The sequence below is a fragment of the Oryza glaberrima genome, chromosome 8 (assembly GCF_000147395.1).
Source record: "Oryza glaberrima chromosome 8, OglaRS2, whole genome shotgun sequence".
Classification (NCBI taxonomy): domain Eukaryota; kingdom Viridiplantae; phylum Streptophyta; class Magnoliopsida; order Poales; family Poaceae; genus Oryza; species Oryza glaberrima.
The window spans coordinates 9,093,344-9,117,075 of record NC_068333.1 but is presented as its reverse complement, the minus strand read 5'-3'; the positions used below and the strand labels follow the sequence as shown (position 1 = coordinate 9,117,075).

At 45.4% G+C, this 23,732-nt stretch overlaps 1 protein-coding gene across 1 annotated transcript; it reads right to left on the bottom strand.

The window, feature by feature from the left end:
- Nucleotides 1-16,322: 16,322 nt before the first annotated feature.
- LOC127783311 (probable metal-nicotianamine transporter YSL17) lies at nt 16,323-23,486 on the bottom strand. The gene is made up of 4 exons (XM_052310564.1): nt 23,282-23,486; nt 18,203-18,464; nt 17,843-17,977; nt 16,323-17,667 (listed from the first exon to the last, which is right to left on the bottom strand). Exons 1-4 carry the CDS (start codon nt 23,469-23,471, stop codon nt 16,323-16,325), a joined length of 1,932 nt encoding a protein of 643 aa, XP_052166524.1. The 5' UTR covers nt 23,472-23,486.
- Between the last annotated feature and the right edge of the window lie 246 nt (nt 23,487-23,732).

Here is a 23,732-nt window from a genome sequence, read left to right as displayed (position 1 = left end):
CATGCTGACCTACCAAAACTTTTCTTTGAGGTCTTGATACATTTTGGTGCTGCCTGGATGAATGGAGTACTGAGTCTGATGAGCCTCGGTGAGTATCAGATCCTTCAGTTCCTTGTCGTCAGGTACACATAATCTTTCTCCCAACCAGATTGTGCCGTGTTCATCCTCAAGGAAATCCTGAGCCTTTCCGGCTCTCATGTTCTTTTTCAGCTCTGCTATTTCAGGATCATTCACTTGAGCGGCTCTAACTTGATCGACGAGCGTAGGCCATGCTTCCAGAGCGGCTACGAACCCGTGCTCAACAATTCCCACGTTGAGACGCTTAAACTCCTGCTGCAATTCCTCACACATGCCCTCGATGCATAGAGCAGTGCAGTAACTTTTCCTGCTTAATGCGTCTGCCACCACATTGGCTTTACCCGGGTGGTAGTGAATGCTCATGTGGTCTTTGATTAGTTCCAACCATCTTCGTTGTCGGAGATTTAGGTTCGGTTGGGTGAAGATGTATTTCAGACTCTTATGGTCCGTATATACTTCGCAGCGGTTGCCAATCAGATAGTGCCTCCAGATCTTCAAAGCATGAACCACTGCTGCCAATTCTAGGTCATGAGTTGGATAATTCCCTTCGTGTGGACGCAACTGTCGCGAGGCATACGCAACCACTCCTGCATTAGAACACACCCAAGCCCGTGGCGGGATGCGTCGCAATAGACTTGGAAGTCTTTCATCTGGTCGGGCAGAATGAAAACTGGTGCGGATACTAATTTCTTCTTGAGCTCCTCAAAACTCTTGTCGCACTCAGCGGTCCATTTAAACTTCTCATCTTTCTTAAGCAACTGAGTCATGGGTCGGGTGATCCTGGAGAAGTTTTCGATGAATCGGCGGTAATAACCCGCAAGTCCAAGAAAACTCTGAATTTGCGACACGGTCTTAGGTGGGGTCCATTTGGTAACTGACTCCACATTCGATGGATCAACTGCCACGCCCTGAGCTGTAATAACGTGACCCAGAAATTTGACTTCAGACAACCAAAAGTCACACTTGCTGAACTTGGCGTATAACTGGTGCTCCTTCTTTGAGGTAGCGGATGCAGTTGGCTGAACTGGCGCCATTGGCGGGCGTGGAGCTACGCCGCGGTTGTGCTGACCTTGGCTGTGTTGATTGCCACTGCTGCCGGGGTGGAAGTTGCTTGGGTTGTAAGGGCGGTGCTGGCGGACAATCATGGTGGAAGGTCCACCCTGCTGTCCGGGAGTGAAGCGCGGCCTCTAGTGACTTCCCTGATGTGCCCTGAACTGAGCGGCCTTCCTCTTCCTGTCCATCTTGTTGCGTTGATCCTCCTGACGGATTGCCTTGTCAACCAGCCTCTCAAAGTCGGCGTAATCTCCAGATATCAACTGATTGGTTAGCTCATCATCCAGACCTGCTAGGAATTTCTCCTGCTTCTCAGCGTCAGTACGGACATCCTCCGGTGCATATCGCGCGACGCGATTGAACTCATGGAGATACTCCGTCACTGTCCTGTTGCCTTGGTGGAGTGTCCGGAATTCTCTCTTCTTTTGTGCCACGACCCCATCTGGCACTTGCGCCTTCCTGAAGCTGCGACAGAACTCTGCCCAAGTGACTTCAGTGCCTGACGGGCGTGTGGCCATGTGATTGTCCCACCAAGCTGATGCGGGGCCTTGGAGCTGGTGTGTGGCGAAGGCGACCTTTTCCTGATCATTGCACTGCAGGAGATTTAGCTTCTTCTCTATGGCATGGAGCCAGTCATTCGCCTCCATAGGGTTGGTGGTGCTGGAGAAGGTGGGTGGTCTGACGCGTAGAAACTCCGGCAGTTTGGACTGAGGGGGAGGGGGACCAAACTGCTGCTGCTGCTGCTCGGCTTGCTGCTGCATCCTCTGGTACATCTGCTGGTGCTGCTGCTGCATCTGCTGCATCATAGCTGTCATCATCAGTGTCTGATGAGCCATTACTTGGGCAAGGGTCGGATTCTCGGGGAGTGGTGGCGGACTATTGCCGGAATCGCTGTTGGGATGCACACCATCAGTGCGCTCTTCGCTGTTGCTGCCCTCGCCGGTTGTGCGGCTACCATTCCTGGTGTAGACCATCTGGAGGAAGAGCAGACGGGGAAAAGAAGAAAAACAGATGCTCAAGAACTAAGTTTTATTATATAAGAATTTAAATTGCAATTGTTCTGATCTGAATTAAAATACTTAAAAAGCAAGCGAAAATCCTTATTAAGAGAGCCATATCATAGGCACATGATATCGACCGTCGAATGACCCTAAGCAAGCAACCTAAACACACAAACTAACAAGCAGAAGCTAGACAGTCGATAAACTAATGGAAAGCGAGCCTAATGCTCGGAACGGTTCCTGCGGTCAGTGGAGTCGAAGGCGTCCTCCTGCTCGTCACCAGGTCCCTCTGAGCGACTCCTGGAGCCTGGCAGATAAGTCTCGCCGCTGCCCGGCTCTAAGCCACTGGAGCTGCTGCTGCTGTGGTCGCGACTGCCACTGGGAGTAGCTGGCAACTAACCTCCATTGCCACTGGCGGGGCCCCTGACGGCTGATGCAGGCGCGAAGGAGAGAGCGGATGCAGGAGCTGACACGGGAACGGGGGCTAGAGCTGCGGGCGGGATTGGAGGTGCTGCGGGAGCTGCTGATGGAGGTGGGTTCCTGGGCGCAAGCTGGATGCGCACGGGTGCAGTCGTCGTCTTGCGGGGCGTGGTGCGGATCCGGACTCCTCCTGGCGCTGGGAGACCCTTCAACTGGGTATTCTCCTTCTTCAGGCGTGCTATCTCATCCTTCAGAGCTATGATCCTCACTAGCTTCCCATCGTTCAAGGCCTTGGACGCCTTGTGTAGATCCGAGTGCATCCTATCCTATCCCCTCATCACAGCACACATGTGACCAAAGGTGGTGTCGTTCTCGCCGGCTGTCGGACGGAAAGTACTGACATCATCACCACTGGCTTGACGAGGGTGAAATCGGTACGCCGTGTCGTGGAAGATGTAGTTGTGGCGCTCCCGTAGTCTGGCCATCATCAGGTATGCTGCCTCCTGACAGGCGTGATCTGCTGTGCCTCCGGATGCCTCAACCACCATGTTAGCGAGGCAAGTACCCACGTAGCCATGGACCTCCAGGCGGACACGGTGAGGAAGCTCGCCACTGAGCAGTAGGACAGTCGTGTACTCTGGTGCATTGGGGTAGCCCACCACCAGCGTCATACGTGCTAACTCTGCCACAAAGTCAATCATGCCTTCTCCGCGGTGGTTGGGTGGGTGGTCGGCCATCTAGAGAAGACAAAGGAGTAGGATCAATGCATGCTCAAATCCAAATTTAAATAAAGCAATAAAGGACTCAAATAAGAAAAGCGAGTAAGAACGAAATTTTATGCATATGTAACATCCCGGCCTAGGGCTTAATAGGATTAATAGAATACTCATATCAACAAGTTGCAACTTCTTTTCCGGAAGCCAATCTCCAAAGAACTCCAGGGTTAAGCGTGCTTGGGATGGGTGACCGACCGGGAAATTCTTCCCGGGTGCACACAAGTGAGGACAAAGTGTGCAGAAAAGACATGTGTTGCCCTGTGAGGGCAGTTTATGACCTATGAAAGCTATCAGTCCCGGGTGCACACGAGTGAGGACAAAGTGTGCAGAAAAGACATGTGTTGGTCTGTGAGGGCAGTTTATGACCTATGAAAGCTATCAGATGTAAGCGGGCCCGGCCTGGGAGAGGCGGGACGTTACAAAATGGTATCAGAGCCGACTCTCGCGGTTTCACGGGCGCGTGTGTCGCAGTTGCGCAACCGGGAGTGGTTACACGGCATGGCACATGCGCTGGCACTGGACACATGGACGTGGCCAAGAGAGGACGTTCCTGGCCTGGGGTTGATCGACGGGGTCGTCGATCTCTCTTAAGGGGGTGAGGGTGTAACATCCCGGCCTAGGGCTTAATAGGATTAATAGAATACTCATATCAACAAGTTGCAACTTCTTTTTCGGATTCACGGGCGCGTGTGTCGCAGTTGCGCAGGCATGGTGCGCATGGCTGGTGTAGACCGGGAGTGGTTACACAGCATGGCACATGCGCTGGCACTGGACACATGGACGTGGCCAAGAGAGGACGTTCCTGGCCTGGGGTTGATCGACGGGGGCGTCGATCTCTCTTAAGGGGGTGAGGGTGTAACATCCCGGCCTAGGGCTTAATAGGATTAATAGAATACTCATATCAACAAGTTGCAACTTCTTTTTCGGAAGCCAATCTCCAAAGAACTCCAGGGTTAAGCGTGCTTGGCCTAGAGCAATTTGGGATGGGTGACCGACCAGGAAATTCTTCCCGGGTGCACATGAGTGAGGACAAAGTGTGCAGAAAAGACATGTGTTGGTCTGTGAGGGCAGTCTATGACTTATGAAAGCTATCAGATGTAAGCGGGCTCGGCCTGGGAGAGGCGAGACGTTACACAGGGGAGGCTGGAGGAGGTGGCGGTGGCGGCGGCGGCGCGGTGGGGGCTGGAGGAGGAGTCAGCGCTGTGGCTTGTGGCAGTGCGCTATGCGGCAGTGGTGGTAGGGTTTGTTTTAGTGCTTTTATTGGGCTTCCTAGGTCTATTGGGCTAAAATTTCAGTTAATTCGGTTAACCGAGCCCAATAACCGAAATGACCGAAATAAATTCGGTCTTTTGAGGGCTAGGATCGAAAAGATAACCGAATTTCTCGGTCTCGGTCTTTTCGGTTAGGTTCTTCGGTTCAGTCTAAATATCTCCACCCCTACCCATCATTATGGTTTGGTTACTATTTCACTAGTTCAGTCTAAACAGTACACTTGGCACTTTTCATCTTCTTTCTCATGTCAATTACAGAACAAGCAATGGAGAATGTGTGAGGGCATTAGGACTCCCGCGAGTGAATGAACGTGATGGCGGCGGCTGAGTGCGTCCCATGCCATGACTCTTCCCTAGGTGGTGGCAGCTAGCAACGAGAAGGATTTAAGATATAGTAATGCGAACAACAAACACACGGTCCCAGAGTAGAGAGAAACGCCGGTGGCAAGCCCTAGTGGTGAATGTGACCAGGCGAGCACATCCTATGCTGTGACTCTTCCGTAGGTGGCGGCAACCAGCAATGAGGAGGATTAAAGATTTAGGAACACGAACAATAAACACATGGTCCCAGAGGAGAGAGAGACGTCGGTGGCAAGCTCCAGTGGTGAACGTGACCGACTGAGCGCGTCAAAACGTGTTGCCAGATGAGGAGGTTTTTTCCTGGAACTTTGGTGACAGATGTGGAGCAGAGGTGGAATCTAGGAGAAAGGGTGGCCATCCATGGCAAAGTAATGGATGGGAAAGTTGAGGGCAAACCCACACGGAAGTGATGTGGAGCTGCTGGCGTGACAGGGCAGCTTGAGAAGGCTGGTGTCGTCAAAGATGTGGAGGCTAGGGTGTGCGACGACATTTCAGAACTTTAAGGCTTTATATGCATGCCTTGTGTGCATGAGAGAGAGATGGGAGACCTTACATATGGGCCCAGGGGTATTTTAAAACTTTCACACGGTTTCTCTCTCCTATTGAATCAAAATTGAATATTCTAATAAGTGTGGTATCCAAGAGCTAATTTTCACGATTCAAAAGTTATTTTGTGCGATGTTCTACAGCTAAAATCACGAAGTTACACTCCTGTAGCAAAGTTTGCTTAATTTTAAAGTTGATTTCAAGGTTTTCTCGTTGTAGTTTATATTTTACCGTGACTTTTAAATCTCTAAAAACACATATGTAAAAGTTTTACCAATAATTTTTTTTATCATTGATAATCAAAATAAGCCAATCGATGAGGCTAAAATAGTGCATGTTCGGAAATCAAACACACGAGCATGGCGGACTCAGGTTGCGACATCCCAGGGCATAAGCCTCAAACCCCATGTAGAGCAATGCATTCTCACCATGTAGAGGCATGTCTTAGCCCAATGTACAGTGGCCTGGCCATAGTAGAATAAGGCCTCTCACAGTGCAAGCTATGGGGCCCGTACCCCTAGCCCAAAAAGTTGGTCCAGAGACACTTATTCCACAGTGCAAGCACTTCTAGTTGTGTGGCTTAATTCAATGGAGGCACTGGTAAAGGGTACGAAGCCCACAGTGGGCGTGCCTATGCTAGCACGAGGTCATGGGCCGCCCCCAAAAATTTTTCCCCACCTACCCTTGCTGGACGATGCCGATCCTATCCATTCGGCCATTCCTCTCATCTCTCCGCCTCGAGCCCTCGACCACCTGTCGCCACGCCTCCTTCCCTCCTCTCGTTACCGCCTCCTCCCACTCCGCCACACAAGCCGTTGCCCTCCCCTCGCCACCGACTGTAACCATTCGACCATTCCATCCCCTCTCTCTAGTCTGTCCGCCTCGCCCGCCTCTCGCCGCGCTTCACTCCCGTCGGTCGTCGTTGCATCCTCCCACTCCGCCGCTCCTCTGATCCGCCCGAAACCATGGACGACCGCCCCAAGTTCACACAGATCGAGCTCCGTAGTGGCCTTGTGCTGCTCCCGCCGGGCTATACCCCGTCCACAGTGGCTAGGGATGGCGGGAAGAAGAATAGGGGAACGGCAGTAGGGGCAGGTACCTCGCGCCTGTGATCTACACCGGCGCCGGTGAGGGCGGAGAGCGTCGGCTCGTCGATCTATCTTGGGGTCATCGCTGTGGAGGGGGAGGCAGATGCGGCGCAGGGAGGTTTAGGCTTCCCGGAGGTGCCACCAGGTTTTGAGAAGGTGAATGCGGCGCCGGCTCCAGCTACACCCGCGCCAGTGGCTTCTCCATCTACTGCAGCAGCCAAGAAGTTTTGGATCTCACTCGAATGTCATTTCAAATTTGTTTGTCATTTGAGCTGTTTCATGATTTTATTGTAATTTGAGATGTGGGATGATTTTGTTGTCATTTGAGATATTGGAATGGAGGGCTCTGCTCCTTTGATAAAAATTTATGGACAGGTTGGATGTGCCCTGTTTGCTCAAATTCATAAAGTTTAGTTATTGGCTGTATGATTAGTTTAGTGCATGGTTCTTGATACTTCCCGTAGAGATGATCATTGGGCGATGGACAGAGTGTTTGTACTTCAGAACTGGTTGACTGAAGTAGATGTTGTAATGCAGATATGTGCAAGAAGTAACATGTGAATTCTAACTAGCAAAATTGAAAGCCGCGATTGCTCTGGGATCTCAAATCTGTGCTATTATGAGTTGCAATGTGCCTAATCTGCATGATTAGGTCACTGTAATTGAAGCATGAGTTATGTTTGTAACTAAGTATTGATGCCAATGCTTGAGCCTAACTATACGACACAAATATAATGGCTGCATATAATGTCCCCCTCTATTTAAAATTCACAACCATTTTTGACATGCTGTATTTTTTCCCTGCAGGATTAGGTTCATGGCGTGCCAACATGGATAGTATGGAAGCAACAGATATATAACATGCTTATATATTTAGCTAGGACTGTGAACTGTGTAATGTTGTGATATGGGTTATGTATGGTGTCTGTAAGGTGGATGATGGCATGTGTCAAAGCAATATGTCTGTGGGTTTCGGTTAGTTGATGGTGTATGTACCTGACCTATTTTGTGTTGGCTTGCTGAACTTAGTCGGTCCGTTGCTGATTATCTCCTGATTGTTTTGTCCTGTGCACTTTATATGGCACCGATTGCAATTCATTTATTTATATACATGGCATTCACAAATTGGGGATACAACACCTTTATTTATTTACAATGGTCATTCATATTTGTAAATGCCTACATTTGAGAAATCATCCTTTGTTAAAACTACCCCTACTCCTAGATAACTTTGATGATTTGAGAAATCATCCTTACTTCCTAAAACTACCCCTACTCCTGTATAATTTGGATGATTTGAGAAATCTTCCTTCTTTCTTAAAACTACACCTACACCTAGATAACTTGGATGATTTGAGAAATCATCCTTATTTCCTAACATTACTACCAAATGCACTTCTAGATACCTTGGATGATTTGAGAAATCATCCTTATTTCCTAACATTACTACCAAATGCACTTCTAGATAGCTTGGATGATCGACAGATCATCCTTATTTCCGAACAACTACCAATCCTCCTCCGAGATAACCTTATTTCCTAAAACATCAATGTTCATGAACGTGTAGGATCTACCTTGCCCATATGTGCTCCACCAAATCATTTTTTAGACGGTTGTGCATTGTTCGACTTTGAACTTGGCTGTCACGCTCAAGTAATCTAGCAATATGTTGTGGTGTCCCAAAAGTGTGTTCTAGAGGTTCGATCTTGTAGTCACCCTCAAACTCTAAGTCTTCAGTATCCCAAACGTGTCCTTCGTCCTCGACGATCATGTTGCGCATGATTACACAAGCCGTCATTATATCACTAATGTCAGCTATCAGCCACAAATGCGTGGGAGTTTCCACCACTCTGAAGCATGCCTTCAAAATCCCAAAAGCACACTCAACATCCTTTCTTGCGGATTCTTGACGTTGTGCGAACAATTTATCTTTCGGCAATTGGGGATGACGAATTGACTTCATGAGCGTTGCCCATTCTAGGTATATCCCGTCAGCAAGATAGTACCCCAAGTCGCACTGATTCACGTTAACCATGTATCGCACAATGGGAGATCTACCCATAATGACATCCGTGAAGACATTGCTTTGGTTCAGCACGTTAATATCATTGTTAGACCCCGTCGCACCAAAAAATGAATTCCAGATCCATTTGTCATGTGATGCAACTGCCTCGAGGATTATTGTTGCTATACCATAATCACCCCGTGTGTACATCCCTTTCCAACCATTAGGGCAGTTCATCCATCTCCAATGCATACAGTCGATGCTCCCCAACATCCCAGGAAACCCACGTTCTTCATGCATATATAGGAGACGTTGTACATCATCCAAGGTAGGTTTCCTCAAATACTGTGGACCAAACACCGCAATAACACCTCCATAGAACCTTTCGAGGGATTCATACACAGTGGTTCCACCAATGCGAACATACTCATCGGTTTGATCCGCACACACCCCATAGGCCAACATGCGCATCACGGCGGTACACTTCTGGATTGGTAGAGGAAGGGCTTGTGCTTCTTCGAACGCTTGATGTAAAGCGCCAAGGCATCATCCATGAGCTTCTCGTCATTCCTCCCACTAATAGGTGTATTCCTCAGTTGCACGCAACACTCATTGAATAAAGTGACCTTCGGTGTAATCTTGTGCCAATGCCCTTTGAGACAGCTGGGATCCCTCTTCCTTCCATCCGGAGTTGTCTCATTGTAAGTCTCGGCCACATGTACTCAATAGGTCTCACCCTTCCTATTCACTCCTTCTATAGGATCTGTTGAACATTTGAGCCAAGCACTCGCCTACAACCATTACAAAAAGGCAGCATGATAACCTACTCCTAAATTAATGGTACCTACCTAGGTAGCTGCAATGTCATACATGATAAACAACAAAAATAATTGAGACCCTCAAACCAAATGGATACATCCTGCCGGAAATAACTAGGTCAATGAATCTATATTTGCAGTAATGTACATGCAGCAAACCAAAAGATGAAGAGCATATTACAAATACATGGCGGCACAAAGGATGAAGAGCATTCTGCTTCTTATAGCAAACAGAATTATGAACAGCAAACCAAAAAAGCAACCTATTGGCACTTCTAATTGCGAACCTTAATTACTCTTACACTGGTTGTAGTTCTAGCTTAACACTAATCAAATACTGACATGATGCTTATTTATGTAATTGCATGTTCAGTGTAGTACACAAGTATGTCCTCTACAAAATTCAGATGTTGTTTCTTCGCATTTTGCCTAACTAAAATGCTGTAGCACAGCTATACAGACCTCTGTACCTCTATTATTTGCATAGATTAATCATCCACACTACTAGCATCGATTTTTTACTAAAATCAACAAGTAAATTCTTACCAGCCTAATGTCTTCTTCATGACTGTACAACATCCTGCCGGCCTTGCTAACAGACTCATCGGCACGGACAGGGGTAGGGGCAGGGGTAGAGGCAGGGATAGGGGCAGGCTCTGCTGTCACACGGTGCCAGCGTCCAGGTCTTGAGGTCGATGAAGGCTTGCATGTCGCTGCAAAGCCTACATCCGGTGCCGAACATCGAGTTGCCTGGGCCGCCAAAGGTTCAGTGCTTGCCGTTGGGGCCGAAGGTGGCGGCGGCGCTGCTGTTGGTGGCTGCGTGCAGAAGGGAGGGAATGGTGGAGGAGGGTATGGGAACGACAGAAGAGGAGGGTGTAAGTTCAAGTGCCTTAATTTGGTTTCGGTGATTAATGAAAACTCTAATTATATGAGACTAACGTTTTTATGAGCCTTTCTTTGACTAGTCTTATTTGGATATGAAAGTAAAAATGATGAGAGGTATGTATTAAACTTCACATATTCTAATCTGGTCTCTCTTGTGGATCCAAAATATAGTGTGAGCTCCCTCATTGATCTTGATTGATTATGTGGATATGCATTCCTTCATATCCATATGTATGCACATCTTGAGGGGGAGCTTATTCTATATTTTGTTCATTATAAGATCTCTACCTTGATTTGAAATTATCTTTCATCTCATCGCTTTGTATTGTTTATATCGGGTTATTGTCTATCACAAAAGAGAGAAAAAATTGAAAGATCTTGGATTAAACAATTTGTGTAATTGTTGCTTTGGTGATAGATGATAAATCGATGTTTATGGGATTAACCTCTCTTTTTCATAAGTTGTTAACTAGGTTATTTCCCGATGATGAGATGTGGTAGAGATGCATTCTTTGGTGATGGACCTTAATCATGACAAGGATGAAATGCATGGAGATAAAACGATATGTACCACTTCTTATCTCCTTTTTGATAGGTTTATATGTATGATTTTCATGTTATTGTTATATAAGTGTGAGACTAATGTTTACTCGAGTCATATCTTATTTAGTCTAATTTACATTAAGAACATGGAGATCATGAAGGTATATGTTTTATATTGGTCTACATCATTACTACATATGCATTCTCTATGTGTATAGGATAAACCCCCGTTGGTTCTTCTTTACTTATGCATACACTTGTCTCTCTTGTATATTTCTTTGTATGCATATACTTAGGGGGAGCAAATCCTATACATTTATTGTGCATGTTCTAGATCCATGTTGTTTACCCATTATTTATATCGGATCTTTGCACTTGAGCTTGCATACGGGTATATGACACTTGAGGTGTAAATGAATACTCAACAAACATATCCATATCTTTCATATGCAACCGGTTGGTCATCAAGTGAAGGATGACAACCGATTTGTTGAGACTAATGTTCTCCTTTGAGATGTGAAAAGGAATAGGTTCCACCATAATGAGGCTAATGGATGACAACATGGGTTGATGGTCACCTAGACAAGGACATCGCCATGTTGACAATAGTGAAGTCAAGATTGTGATGAGAAGAAAGTCTTGACAAAGGATGGTCAAGACCTCGGGATAAACATGGTTCAAGCAAATGGTCATGAGTGTTGATCTTGGCTCAAGCATTGACCCCAAGTTGGATGGCGCAAGGCAAAGGTATAATAGAACTAAGAATGTTTTCTTAGTATTTTCCCGGTCTTGGTGTTTGGTGTAGACCGGATTTGCAAGATAGGCGCCGTACTATCAAGAGGGGTCTATGAAGCAAGCATGTGGATGACCTTGTGCCATATTAGTTCATATGCATATAGGTGCATTTGGTGGGCTTGTCTAGCCAAGTGTGATGAGTTTTCTCAAGTCCTAAACAAAGAGAGAAGTGGGCATGTCCAATAGGAGTGAGTGACATCTTGTGGGTATGTCCAGTGGATATCCTTTGGAGTGTGAGCCCTTTATCCTTGACTTAAGTTGTGTTTCCTGGATGGTATTTTCATGGATTGGATGGCCCTTTGAATAAGCTTTCCATATAGTCCAAGAACACCAAATTCCGAGACCCGAGTCAAGAGATATCGTCATTTTACTAACGGTCGGTTGAGCTGAAAAGTGACCTGCGGTCTGACCGTGGGCCTTAGGCCGGTCTAACCGGGCCTGTTAGCCGGTCTGACCGGCGTGGTAAGGCTAGTCCGACCGGCCCCACTGGTCTGTTGCACTGGTCTGGTTTTTTGTGGCGATACAAAGCCGCCAGAGCCGCAACCGGTCAGACCGAGCCGACGGCGGTCTGACCGAGCCGTGGACGGTCTGACCGGCCACTACACTGCGGTCAGACCGACCAGGTTGAGTGGGCTCAATGATTGCCCTGTAACGGCTAGTTTTCTAGCCGTTACAAAGTAGTCCGGTCTGATCGGTCACTCTATGGCGGTCTAACCGGCAGAGCACAGAGTTGGGGATTTCGACTCCAACGGCTAGTTTTGGTGGTTGGGGTTATATATACCCACTCCCCAGCAGCAAGGGTAAAGTTTTGGCACCCCATTGCATTATCTTGAACCCTTGCAAGAGCTCTGACACCCTTGTGCACTTAGTTTATCTAGTGAGGTGTTAGAGAGTGAGTTAAGCCAATCCAAGTGCATTGCTTCATTGTTATAGCTAGTGTTGCACTTGATCATCCTCGGCAAGCATCCTAGACTTGTTACTCTTGGAGGTTGCTGCCTCCTAGACAGCTTGTAGAAGTGTTGCTCGGTGACCTCTCCGAGGAGATTGTAGAGGAGGCCCGGCGCCGGTTGTGAGTGGTTTGGGGTTCACCACCTTCGGAGTGAAGGAAGAACTACCCTAGTGATCGAGGCTTTTGTAGTCCTCTCCGTGGGCCGGCTCCCGCCTTGCCCACCCCTTGACGAAGGGGGCGTGCGGTGGCTTCATGGTTGAGCGGTGGAGTTGGGCTCGCCTCAACGGGGATTAGGAAACCGGCAAGTTTCCGAACCTTGGTGAAAAATTCCTTGTCTCTTGTCTCCTTTAGTTTGTGCAAATTTACTTTGAGCAAGTTTACATACTAGAGTTTATTTGTGCTATTATCACCCTAGGCTTGCAAACCTCAACATAGGCTAGCTTCTTTGTGCACTTACTTGAGACTAGTTGATTTAGGTTTTGAATTGTGCAAAACCATTTTGATTTACACTTCCGCATACAAAACTTGGTTTTAGCCAAAAGTTTTAAAAACCGCCTATTCACCCCCCTCTAGTCGGCCGCCTTGATCCTACAGAGGGACCGACGACGGCTGGCTTAGGGACTGCAATATCGCTGCCGCTGATGCCGGATCTTGGAGGAAACGGGCAAAAGCATCGGCTAGCCGCGGATCCATCTGCAACTAGGGTTTGCATCACATGGAGAGATTGAATCAGCGAACCAAGGCTTGGCAAATCGGTCAAACTATGAGTTGGGGAGAGGGTTTACTGACCCCTACCTCTCACGATGGCGATGGAGACCTCGACGATGACTGAAGATCCTAGAGCGGAGCGTGGCAGTGGCACCTCCGGCGCCGTCGGAGGCGATGGCGAGGCCACCCTGGATTGAGACTTCAGGGCGGCGAGGTCGAGGTGGAAGAACAGCGGCGCCGAGGCAGGAGGCACTCCAATCCGGCGCGGGAGCTACGAAATCGGTGGCGGGAGGAGGGGAATCAGGTGACTTTTCGAGGGTGAATAGGGGATTTCGCCGGCCGAATCCCATGCGAGAGCACCGGGCGGCGAGGGAACGACGCCCACAGCACACGCGCCTCCCCTCGATTCCTCCGTGCGGCCCCTTTTCCAGGCCAGGTTTTGCACATCCGAGTTTGGTCACGAGCGCCCAAGCAGAGGCGCGGGGCCAAGCGACACGCAGGCAAAAAACAGACGTGGCGCTACTAAGCCACGGTCCAGCTAGGAGCACTGTGAGAGGCCTTACTGTGAGAGGCCTAAGGCCTCTCACAGGGCAAGCTATGGGGCCCGTACCCCTAGCCAAAAAAGTTAGTCCAAAGACATTCATCCCACAGTGCAAGCACCTCGGAGGCACTGGTAAAGGTTACGAAGCCCACAATGGGCGTGCCTATGCTAGCGCGAGGTCACGGGCGAGAGGAGGGAAGGTGGCGTGGCGACAGGTGGTCGAGGGCTTGAGGCGGAGAGACGAGACGAATGGCTGAATGGATAGGATCGGCGTCGTCCAGCAAGGGTAGGTGGGGAATTGGGCCGTAGGAGGGATTTGGGCTTGTTTAGTTTGGTTTGAGATGTCTGTGGACTGAGATGATTTGGGCTATGTATTATATTTGGTTGGGCTGGGGTTGAAGTGGTCTTTAAACCATTATCAGGCCCATCTGCACCTCTACTTCCCTTCAAAATAGAATAAGTTTTCTTTAGGTCCCTCATTGTCACCGAGTTCAAAGTTTGTCCCTGAACCACAATACCAGATATGACACGTCTCTGAACTCTCAAAACTGATGCAAATTAGGTATCAAGGTGGTTTGGACAGCGGTTTTGACTGATTGTGGCGCCTACGTGGTGTTGATGTGGCACTCAAGACTCGTAAAAACTGTGGGACCCACATGTTAGTGAGTGTTCAGATAAAAGTAAAAAAAATATTACATTGGGACCCACATCATCACCCCTATCTTTCCCTCTCCTCTCCTGCTCCTCCTGAATCTCACCGTCTCCTCCGTTGGCGCTGGCGCGGGATGGATCCCGCCACCGGGGGCGAACTCCTCCACGGCGACACGGAGGGCTCTGCATGGTGCTGGTTTTGCTCCTTATGTCCATACTCACGCCGCCCTCCGCGACTGGTGTGCTCCTCATCTCCATCCCATCCTCCTCCGCGATCACGCGTGGTGGTGGACCTGACGCCGCGAAGGTGTCCCTCCTCCCTGTCGACCGGTACGACCCCACCGTCAACGTCGCTGGCCGCCGGCGGCTAGAGCAGCTAGGTTCAGTGGTAGAGAGAGAGGCGGAAGGGTGAGAAGAGAGGAAAAAGCCAGAGGAGAAGGAGGCCCCAAAGGGCGCCCCGACGCAGAGGCGGAGGAGGCGATAAGCCCTTTCTCCGAGTCATCCGAGGAGCCATCCCCAGAAGAATCCGGCGGCGAAGAAACCTAGCCGGCCGCATGGGAGGCCGCAACCGCAGAGGCCGCCACCAACATCTCCCCGCCCGTGGTCACCATCAGCGAGGGCCCTGTGGGAGCTCCCAGCCCCACGACCACCGACGACGAGGAGGAGAGCGGCGCTAGTGCGACACAGCCTCGCTGCTATCTCATATCCATCCTTGTCATCCCCAGGAGTGGAGAGGTGTGGCGGCAGTGGTTGGAGCAAGAAACGCAACTGCGAGGGGTGAGGGGAGATGAGCGCCTTGGCGCGGCTCCCGCCGCGAGCTACTTTTGTCTAGGGGGGTGTGCCGGCGGTGGAGCGAGGCTGCGGCGTCGCCCATGTTCCTCGCTGCATGTGGTCGCATCCCTACGTGGGACCCATTGACATATGTGTCCCATTATTTTTTATCTTCTTGTAGACATATGGCCCCGCATATTTTTTTCTAATTTTTCTCCTTTTATTTTTTTCGGATCAAATTGCCACGTAAGCGTCACGTCAATGCGCATGGGACAAAGATTTAGTCTAAAGAGCCACGTAGGCGTCATATCAGCCAAAACGGGGACAATACTGTCAAGAGATCTTATTTACACTAGTTTTCTAAGTTAGGGGATAAGTTGTATCTGGTTTTGCAGTCCAGGAATGGATTTTGGACTCGACGATAAATTGTGAGGGACCAAAAGTGAACTTATTCCCTTCAAAATTGGTTAAGTTTTAGTTTCGTTGAATTTATTTCACTCTGCTCCCACCGAATCTTTCTCACGATGAAATCATTTTCCTTGGTGGCGTTTTCAATCTAGGTGGGCATCACATTTCCTATATAAAAATTATGCAAAAATGACTGAATAATACTTACTCCGTCCAAATAACCTCAACCTACTACCTTAAAGAAAAAACTCAAGCTATGTGATGATAAGACAACATATACAGATTCGTTATCCTAGGTTGTATGACATCCTCGATTAGGTTAGGTTGTTTTGATGGAGAGAGTATATATATGTATATGTATATACACACATATACACACACATGCTTTCGCAGAAAAAACAACTATATACTACCTCCATATTTTAATGTATGACGCCGTTGACTTTTTTGTGCAACGTTTGACCATTCATCTTATTTAAAAAATTTACGTAACTATCATTTATTTTATTATGACTTGATTCGTCATCAAATGTTCTTTAAACATGACATAAATATTTTTATATTTGCATCAAAAAAATTTAAATAAAACAAATGGTCAAACATTGGTCGAAAAGTCAACGGCGTCAATACGGAGGGAGTACAAGTCTAGGACTAATTAAGCATGCCGTGTTGCGAGGAAAGCATCCAGCTTCTGGTTCTCGAAGCGAGAAACGAACTTAATGCAGATCGGCGGCCGCGCCCTGAGCAGCGTCAGCATCGACGACGCTAGCGACCCGAGCCCGTCGCCGCAGATGAGCCCCGACGCCACCGCCGGCAACAGCAGCCGCGCGCCGCCGGCGTCGACGTGCCTCCTCCACACGTGCAGCGCCAGGCACCCCACCGCCATGCCCACGGGTATCCTCGGCGGCACGAAGAACGCCACGGCCACGCCGATCGTGCTCGGGATGTACTGCAGCGCGCGCCACCGCCTCCGCTCCGCCACCTCCCTCGCCGCGCTCAGCGCGAGGGCCATCGCAAAGAAGAGCTTGCAGAGGAGGACGCTGTGCTCCGGCAGCCCGTGCCGGCCGACGCTGAGCACGGCAATGCCGCGGTACGCCCTCGCGTATGGCGCGACATCGGCGTTGGCGCTGTCGACGTCGGCGCCGGCGCCGCCGCCGCCGGCCATGTTGTACACCTTGTAGAAGACCCAGAAGATGGCCGGGTTGACGACGCAGCCGAGCGCCGTGCCGGCGACCTGGCCGACGAGCATGGCGCGAGGGGAGGTGAGCGTCAGGTACCCCGTCTTGAAGTCCTGCATGAAATCGGACGAGCCGGAGACGGCGCTGACGATGACCCCGCACGCGGCGAGCCCCGCCACGACGCCGCCGCCGTCCATCCCGACCCAGGAGCTGAACACCATCATGGCGATCTTGCCGTACGTCGCCGAGAGGTTCATGTCGGTGACGCCCACGCCGTACGCGTTGCAGAACGCGAACACCGGCGCGGCGACGTAGGCCGCCGCGACGTGGCGGTGCCCGAGCTGCGGGTACAGGAGCGGCACAGCGACGACGGAGAGCGCGGCCAGGGCGGCGTACGACGCGACGGCGACCCAGGTGGGGAAACTGTCGCGGAGGAACACCTGCGCCCGCCGGCGGTCGTCGAAGCTCTGCATGGTCCGCTCCGTGGCGCTGAGGCACTGGAACGGCGGCACCGCCGCCGTCACCGTGGAAGCTCCGCGGCGGCGCTTGCGCATGGCGCAGGCAGTCCTGACCAGCGCGGAGAGGATGGTGAAGAGGCCGTCAGCGAGGATCATGGACACGCCGACGAACACCCGGTAGCCCATGATGCCGCCGAGGTCGTTGGCGTCGAGGTTCTCCGGGAACCACCTCCCGGCCTTCGTCTCGATGTACGGCCACAGGATGCCCCACGACACGATGGAGCCGGCGAGCATCGAGGCAGTGATCATCGGCGGGCAGATCATGCCGTTGCCGACGTTGGTCGTCGAGAAGTCGAAGTAGAACCTGTTGTAAAATGTTGGTAACAATAATGGAAATGTGATCTATTTTGGTTGCTTTACTATGGCAGTAAGGAGTTTTACATTTTGAAATATGCCAAACAATTTTGGGGCCGGACTGAACGAAATTTTGTAAATCTCTGGACAATAGTGAGGTTTCAAACTTCAAACTTCTCACTTACCCGCGGCGATATGCCGCCATGCCAAACGTGGGGAAGATCTGGAAACCACAGTTCTTCCCTCCGGCGAAGAACCACTGGAAAATAGGCCACAGCACTGTTGCACCGAGGGACTTGAACAGCGTCACCACCTGCAGCCTGCAGACAACACAGAATCAAATAAATCACAACTCATGAATTTCTCCATGACAAATTATTTGCCATGATCAAAGCATTATTTCTCAAAGAAAGCATTATTTCTTGAAAGAGATGATGATCAAAGCACTATTAATTGACCATGATCATCTTGGCTGATTATTATTATTATTATTATTATTATTATTATTATTATTATTATTATTATTATTATTATTGGTTAGGTACCTTGCTTGCTTGGCTCCATGTGGGGTATGGAAGCTGTTGATGAGGTGAGCGGTGGCGGTGCCGCTGGGGAACGTGAGCCGGTGGCGGATGATCATCATCTTCCTGAGGGGCACGATGATAAACAGCCCGGAGAAGTTGACGAGGAAGAGGAAGGCGATGACCCGCCCTATGTTGGGCTCCTCCACGTTCCTCCCATGACTGCCGATGTGCCCCTCGTTGGCCGACTTGCTGCTCATCCCAAGTATGTACGTCCCAAATCCACCTAAAATTTGCACAATTATAAAAAACAATAAATTGTAAATTCCAAGCGGTAAGACGTCAACGATATATATAAAAAACATTTGGTACCCTAGCTATTTACACTTGTCAAAGCAAGTGAATTCTCTCCATTTCTTTTGTTATCTTATTAAGTTTGTCTGTGTACGTTTTTGCTAGTTTTCCCAGTTCGAAGTCTAGTTGGAGCAATTAAATGAAAATGTAATCACATATCATTTTTCATTGATTCCATGTTTGAAGCTTAGCAAATTAATCTCTTATACTAACCGCATATAACCGCTTAATTAGTACTTTCTCTCGTCATAAATATCTTATGTTAATTTTCTTTTTATAAATTTGGTATGCGTAGATTTTTCTTGAAAAATGCTATAATAATAATATCATAAAATAATTAGACTTTACAAACCTATTTCGATAAATAAAATTAATAGCAGAGGGAGTATAATTCAAATGAGGCTTAATTGCAGCAAATTAATGGAGATACCATCTCCGTTCCACATATTATGAGTTTTTCTAGTCAAATTTAATTATGTTTGATTAAGGTTTGACCAAATCTATCTATTATATTATTAAAACAGTCTTGAAAGGAGGCACCACGTTCGCTGTAAGGGCTAGAAATTCTCACATTAATCAGAAAAAAAGAAAAGGAAAGTCCAAATAGAAATACAGTTTAAAAATAGCTGAAATTCGGAATTAAAAAACACAATATGGAAAGAAGAGTCCGTATAAGAACCTAATACGAGATTAATCAAAATATAGAATAAAAATAAAATAAAATCTGAAATTAGAAAAGAAAAGGAGAGTCCAAGTAGGAATACAATTTAAAATAACTGAAATTCGGAATCAAAAATAAGGAATATTGAGAGAAGAGTCCATATACGAGATTAATTAATATTCGAAATAAAAATAAAAATAAAATCTGAAATTAGCAAAAAGAAGAAAAGAACAGTTCAAGTAGGAATATAATTTAAAATGAACTAAAATTTGGAATTAAAAATAAGCAATATTGAAAGAAGAATCCATATAAGAACCCAATACAAGATTAATTAAAATTCAGAATAAAAATAAATAATATCCAAAATTAGAAAATGAAAAGAGAATTCAAGTAGGAATACAATTTTGAAACACATGAAATTCAAAAATAAAAATATTAAAATATTAAAATAAGAAAAGATTTTTAAAAAATAAATTCTGAAATTATAAAAAGAAAAAAGATTTTAATTAGGAATACAATTTATAAATAACTAAAATTGGTGATAAAAAATAAAGACTATTGAAAGAAAAGACCATTTAAAATACATGACGAGACAAAATAAGTATCAAGCCTATAAAGGAGTAGAGTGGTAGCGGTTGATACTACATATAAAAATTGTTAATAAAACACCAAATAGAATCCTAATGATGATTAAAAGGAGGGACGACAGGCAGGCCGTGAAGCAAACGAGCAAGGCGATTGCCGGGACTTCTAGAAAGTTAAAAAATAAACCCCATTTATAATCATATTTGATTTTAAAATCTCAATAATAATAAAAAGTAGAAGCAGCGGGCGGGGTGTATAAGAGTATAGTTGCAGAGCCCCCGATGGTTGGCAGGACCACTAGAAAATTAAAAAAATGAATTCCAACTATAGTTATGTTCGATTTTTAGAATTCCAATGACAATAAAGAGTGGGCGGCGTATGGGCCGTAGAGGAGTATACTGGCATCGTTTGACGGGACTTCTAAAAGTTACAAAAAATGAAACCCAACAAGACAATAAACTCTAAAAACTACAAGGTCCAATTAAGGTTCAGAACTTCTAAAAAGTAAAAAAAAAACCTAATGATAATCATGTTCAATTTTAAAATCTCAATGACAATAAAGAATGGAGACAACGGGCGAGCCATAAAGGAGTACAATGGCAAAGCCGCTGACGGTTTGGTGGGACTTTTAGAAAGTAAAAAAAATGAACCCGAATGATAATTATGTTCGATTTTTAAAATCCCAATGACAATAAAGAAAAAGACAGTGGACGGGCCGTAGAGAAGTATAATGGCAGCCTTTGACGGGACTTCTAGAGATCATAAAAATAAAACCCAGCGAGACAATAACCTCTAAAAACTAAGATCAAATTTTTAAAGGTTTCAAAGAGAATGAATAAAAATAGTGGTAGATCGAGCAAGCAAATAAAGAAGGATATGATAGAAGTAAGGGGTAGCAGCTGGTGCGACTTTTAGAAATTATATAATTAGAAATACGTGGATGATAATGTTTGGTTTTTCAAAGTCTTAAGACAATGAAATAGATATTTAATAAAATTTAAGTAAAATCATACCGAAAAATATTGTTTTGTTGCTAGCCGCGCAATTGCGCGGGCCACCCAGCTAGTTATATTATTAAAGGAATAGAAAAAGGAGCATCCACGTTCGCTCTCATGGTCTAGAAATTCTCACATTAATCGGAGAAAAAGAAAAAGCAGAGTCCATATAGAAATACAATTTAGAAATAGCTGAAATTCGGAATTAAAAAATAAGGAATATTAGAAGAGGAGACTAGAATCCAAATAGAAATACAATTAGGAAATAACTGAAATTCGGAATTAAAAATAAGGAATATTAGAAGTGGAGTATAGAGTCCATATAGAAATACAATTAGGAAATAACTGAAATCCGGAATTAAAAATAAGGAATATTAGAAGTAGAGTATAGAGTCCATATAGAAATACAATCAGGAAATAACTGAAATTCGGAATTAAAAATAAGGAATATTAGAAGTGGGGTATAGAGTCCATATAGAAATACAATCAGGAAATAATTGAAATTCGAAATTAAAAATAAGAAATATTAGAAGTAGAGTATAGAGTCCATATAGAAATACAATCAGGAAATAACTGAAATTTGGAATTAAAAATAAGGAATATTAGAAGTGGGGTATAGAGTCCATATAGAAATACAATCAGGAAATAATTGAAATTCGGAATTAAAAATAAGAAATATTAGAAGTAGAGTATATAAATACAATCAGGAAATAATTGAAATTCGGAATTAAAAATAACAAATATTAGAAGTAGAGTATAGAGTACATATAGAAATACAATCAGGAAATTACTGAAATTCGGAATTAAAAATAAGAAATATTAGAAGTAGAGTATAGAGTCCATATAGAAATACAATCAGGAAATAACTGAAATTTGGAATTAAAAATAAGGAATATTAGAAGTGGGGTATAGAGTCCATATAGAAATACAATCAGGAAATAATTGAAATTCGGAATTAAAAATAAGAAATATTAGAAGTAGAGTATAGAAATACAATCAGGAAATAATTGAAATTCGGAATTAAAAATAAGAAATATTAGAAGTAGAGTATAGAGTACATATAGAAATACAATCAGGAAATTACTGAAATTCGGAATTAAAAATAAGGAATAAAGGAGCATCTACGTTCACTCTCATGGTCTAGAAATTCTCACATTAATCGGACAAAAAGAAAAAGCAGAGTCCATATAGAAATACAATTTAGAAATAGCTGAAATTCGGAATTAAAAAATAAGGAATATTAGAAGTGGAGTATAGAGTCCATATAGAAATACAATTAGGAAATAACTGAAATTCGGAATTAAAAATAAGGAATATTAGAAGTGGAGTATAGAGTCCATATAGAAATAAAATTAGGAAATAACTGAAATTCGGAATTTAAAATAAGGAATATTAGAAGTGGAGTATAGAGTCCATATAGAAATACAATCAGGAAATAATTGAAATTTGGAATTAAAAATAAGAAATATTAGAAGTGGAGTATAGAGTCTATATAGAAACACAATCAGGAAATAATTGAAATTCGGAATTAAAAATAAGAAATATTAGAAGTGGAGTATAGAGTCCATATAGAAATACAATTAAGAAATAACTGAAATTCGGAATTAAAAATAAGGAATTTTAGAAGTAGAGTATAGAGTCCATATAGAAATACAATTAAGAAAAAAAATAAATTCGGAATTAAAAAAAAGGAATATTAGAAGTAGAATATAGAGTCCATATAGGAATTTAAAACTAACTAAAATTTGGAATAAACATAATAAAATTAAAAGTAGAGTTTAGAGTCCGTATAAAAATACAATTTACAAATAACTAAAATTCGAAATTAAGAAAACATGGGAAGAAGAGTTTAAAGTCAATATAGGAATACAATTTAGAAGTAACTGAAATTCGAAATTAAAAATTAAAGAATATTGAAATATAAGTTTAGAGTCCACATAGAAATATAATTAGAAATAATAAAAATTCAGAAATAAAAATAAATAATATTGGAAGAAGAGCTTAGAGTCTATATAGAAATACAATTTACAGAAAATTCAGAACTAAAAAAAGAAATATTAAAAGACGAGTCTAGAGTCCATATAGGAATATATATAATTTACAAATAACTAAAATTTGATATTAAAAATAATTAATAACTAACACGTATATAAAATACGATATAAATATTACACATTAGTAGTTTTATAAAGTTATTGCAAAATTTAAAATTATGTTGTCATTTTAATATATTTGAGTAATATAATGAGAAAACATATATGCTATTATATGAGAGAAAATTTAATGATGCTAGCCGCGCAATCTGCACGGGCCACCATGCTAGTTTGTATGAAAATATAACAACATTTTAAATATAAAATAAACATATTATTAAAATATATTAAATATTGATTTTAATGAAATTAATTTGGTGCTACATACGTTGCTAAATTTTTCTATAAATTTACTTAAACGACTATAGAAAAAAGTCAAAATTACTCTCGTAGTTATATGAAATGGAGGGAATACCGCTGAAGGCGATGGTGGAGCAGGAGACGACGGCGATCTGGATGAGGGTGTTCTCCTGGCGGGTGAAGGGCAGGTGCGACACCCCCACCACGTCCAGCGCGCGGATCCACACCCTCGCCAGGAAGAAGCCCAGGAGCCCCGCGGGGACGCCCAGCGACGGCAGGAGGCCCGACGTGAGGTTCAGCCTCATCGCCACCACGCTCACCACCGCCCCGAGCACCCCGCTCACCGCCGCCGACCGCGCCGTCACCGTCTCCCCCAGCGACGGCAGCGGCTCCCCCTCGAACGCCCGCTCCGTCGACGACGCCACCGACGACGCGTCCTCGCGATCGTCGTCCACGACGTCGCGCTGACCGCCGCGGGCCTCCTCCGCCATATATATGGCTTTAGTTTGGTTTGCTTTGCTAGCTAGCTTTCTTCCCGCCGGCAGCCGGTGGTGGTGGGATCGCGA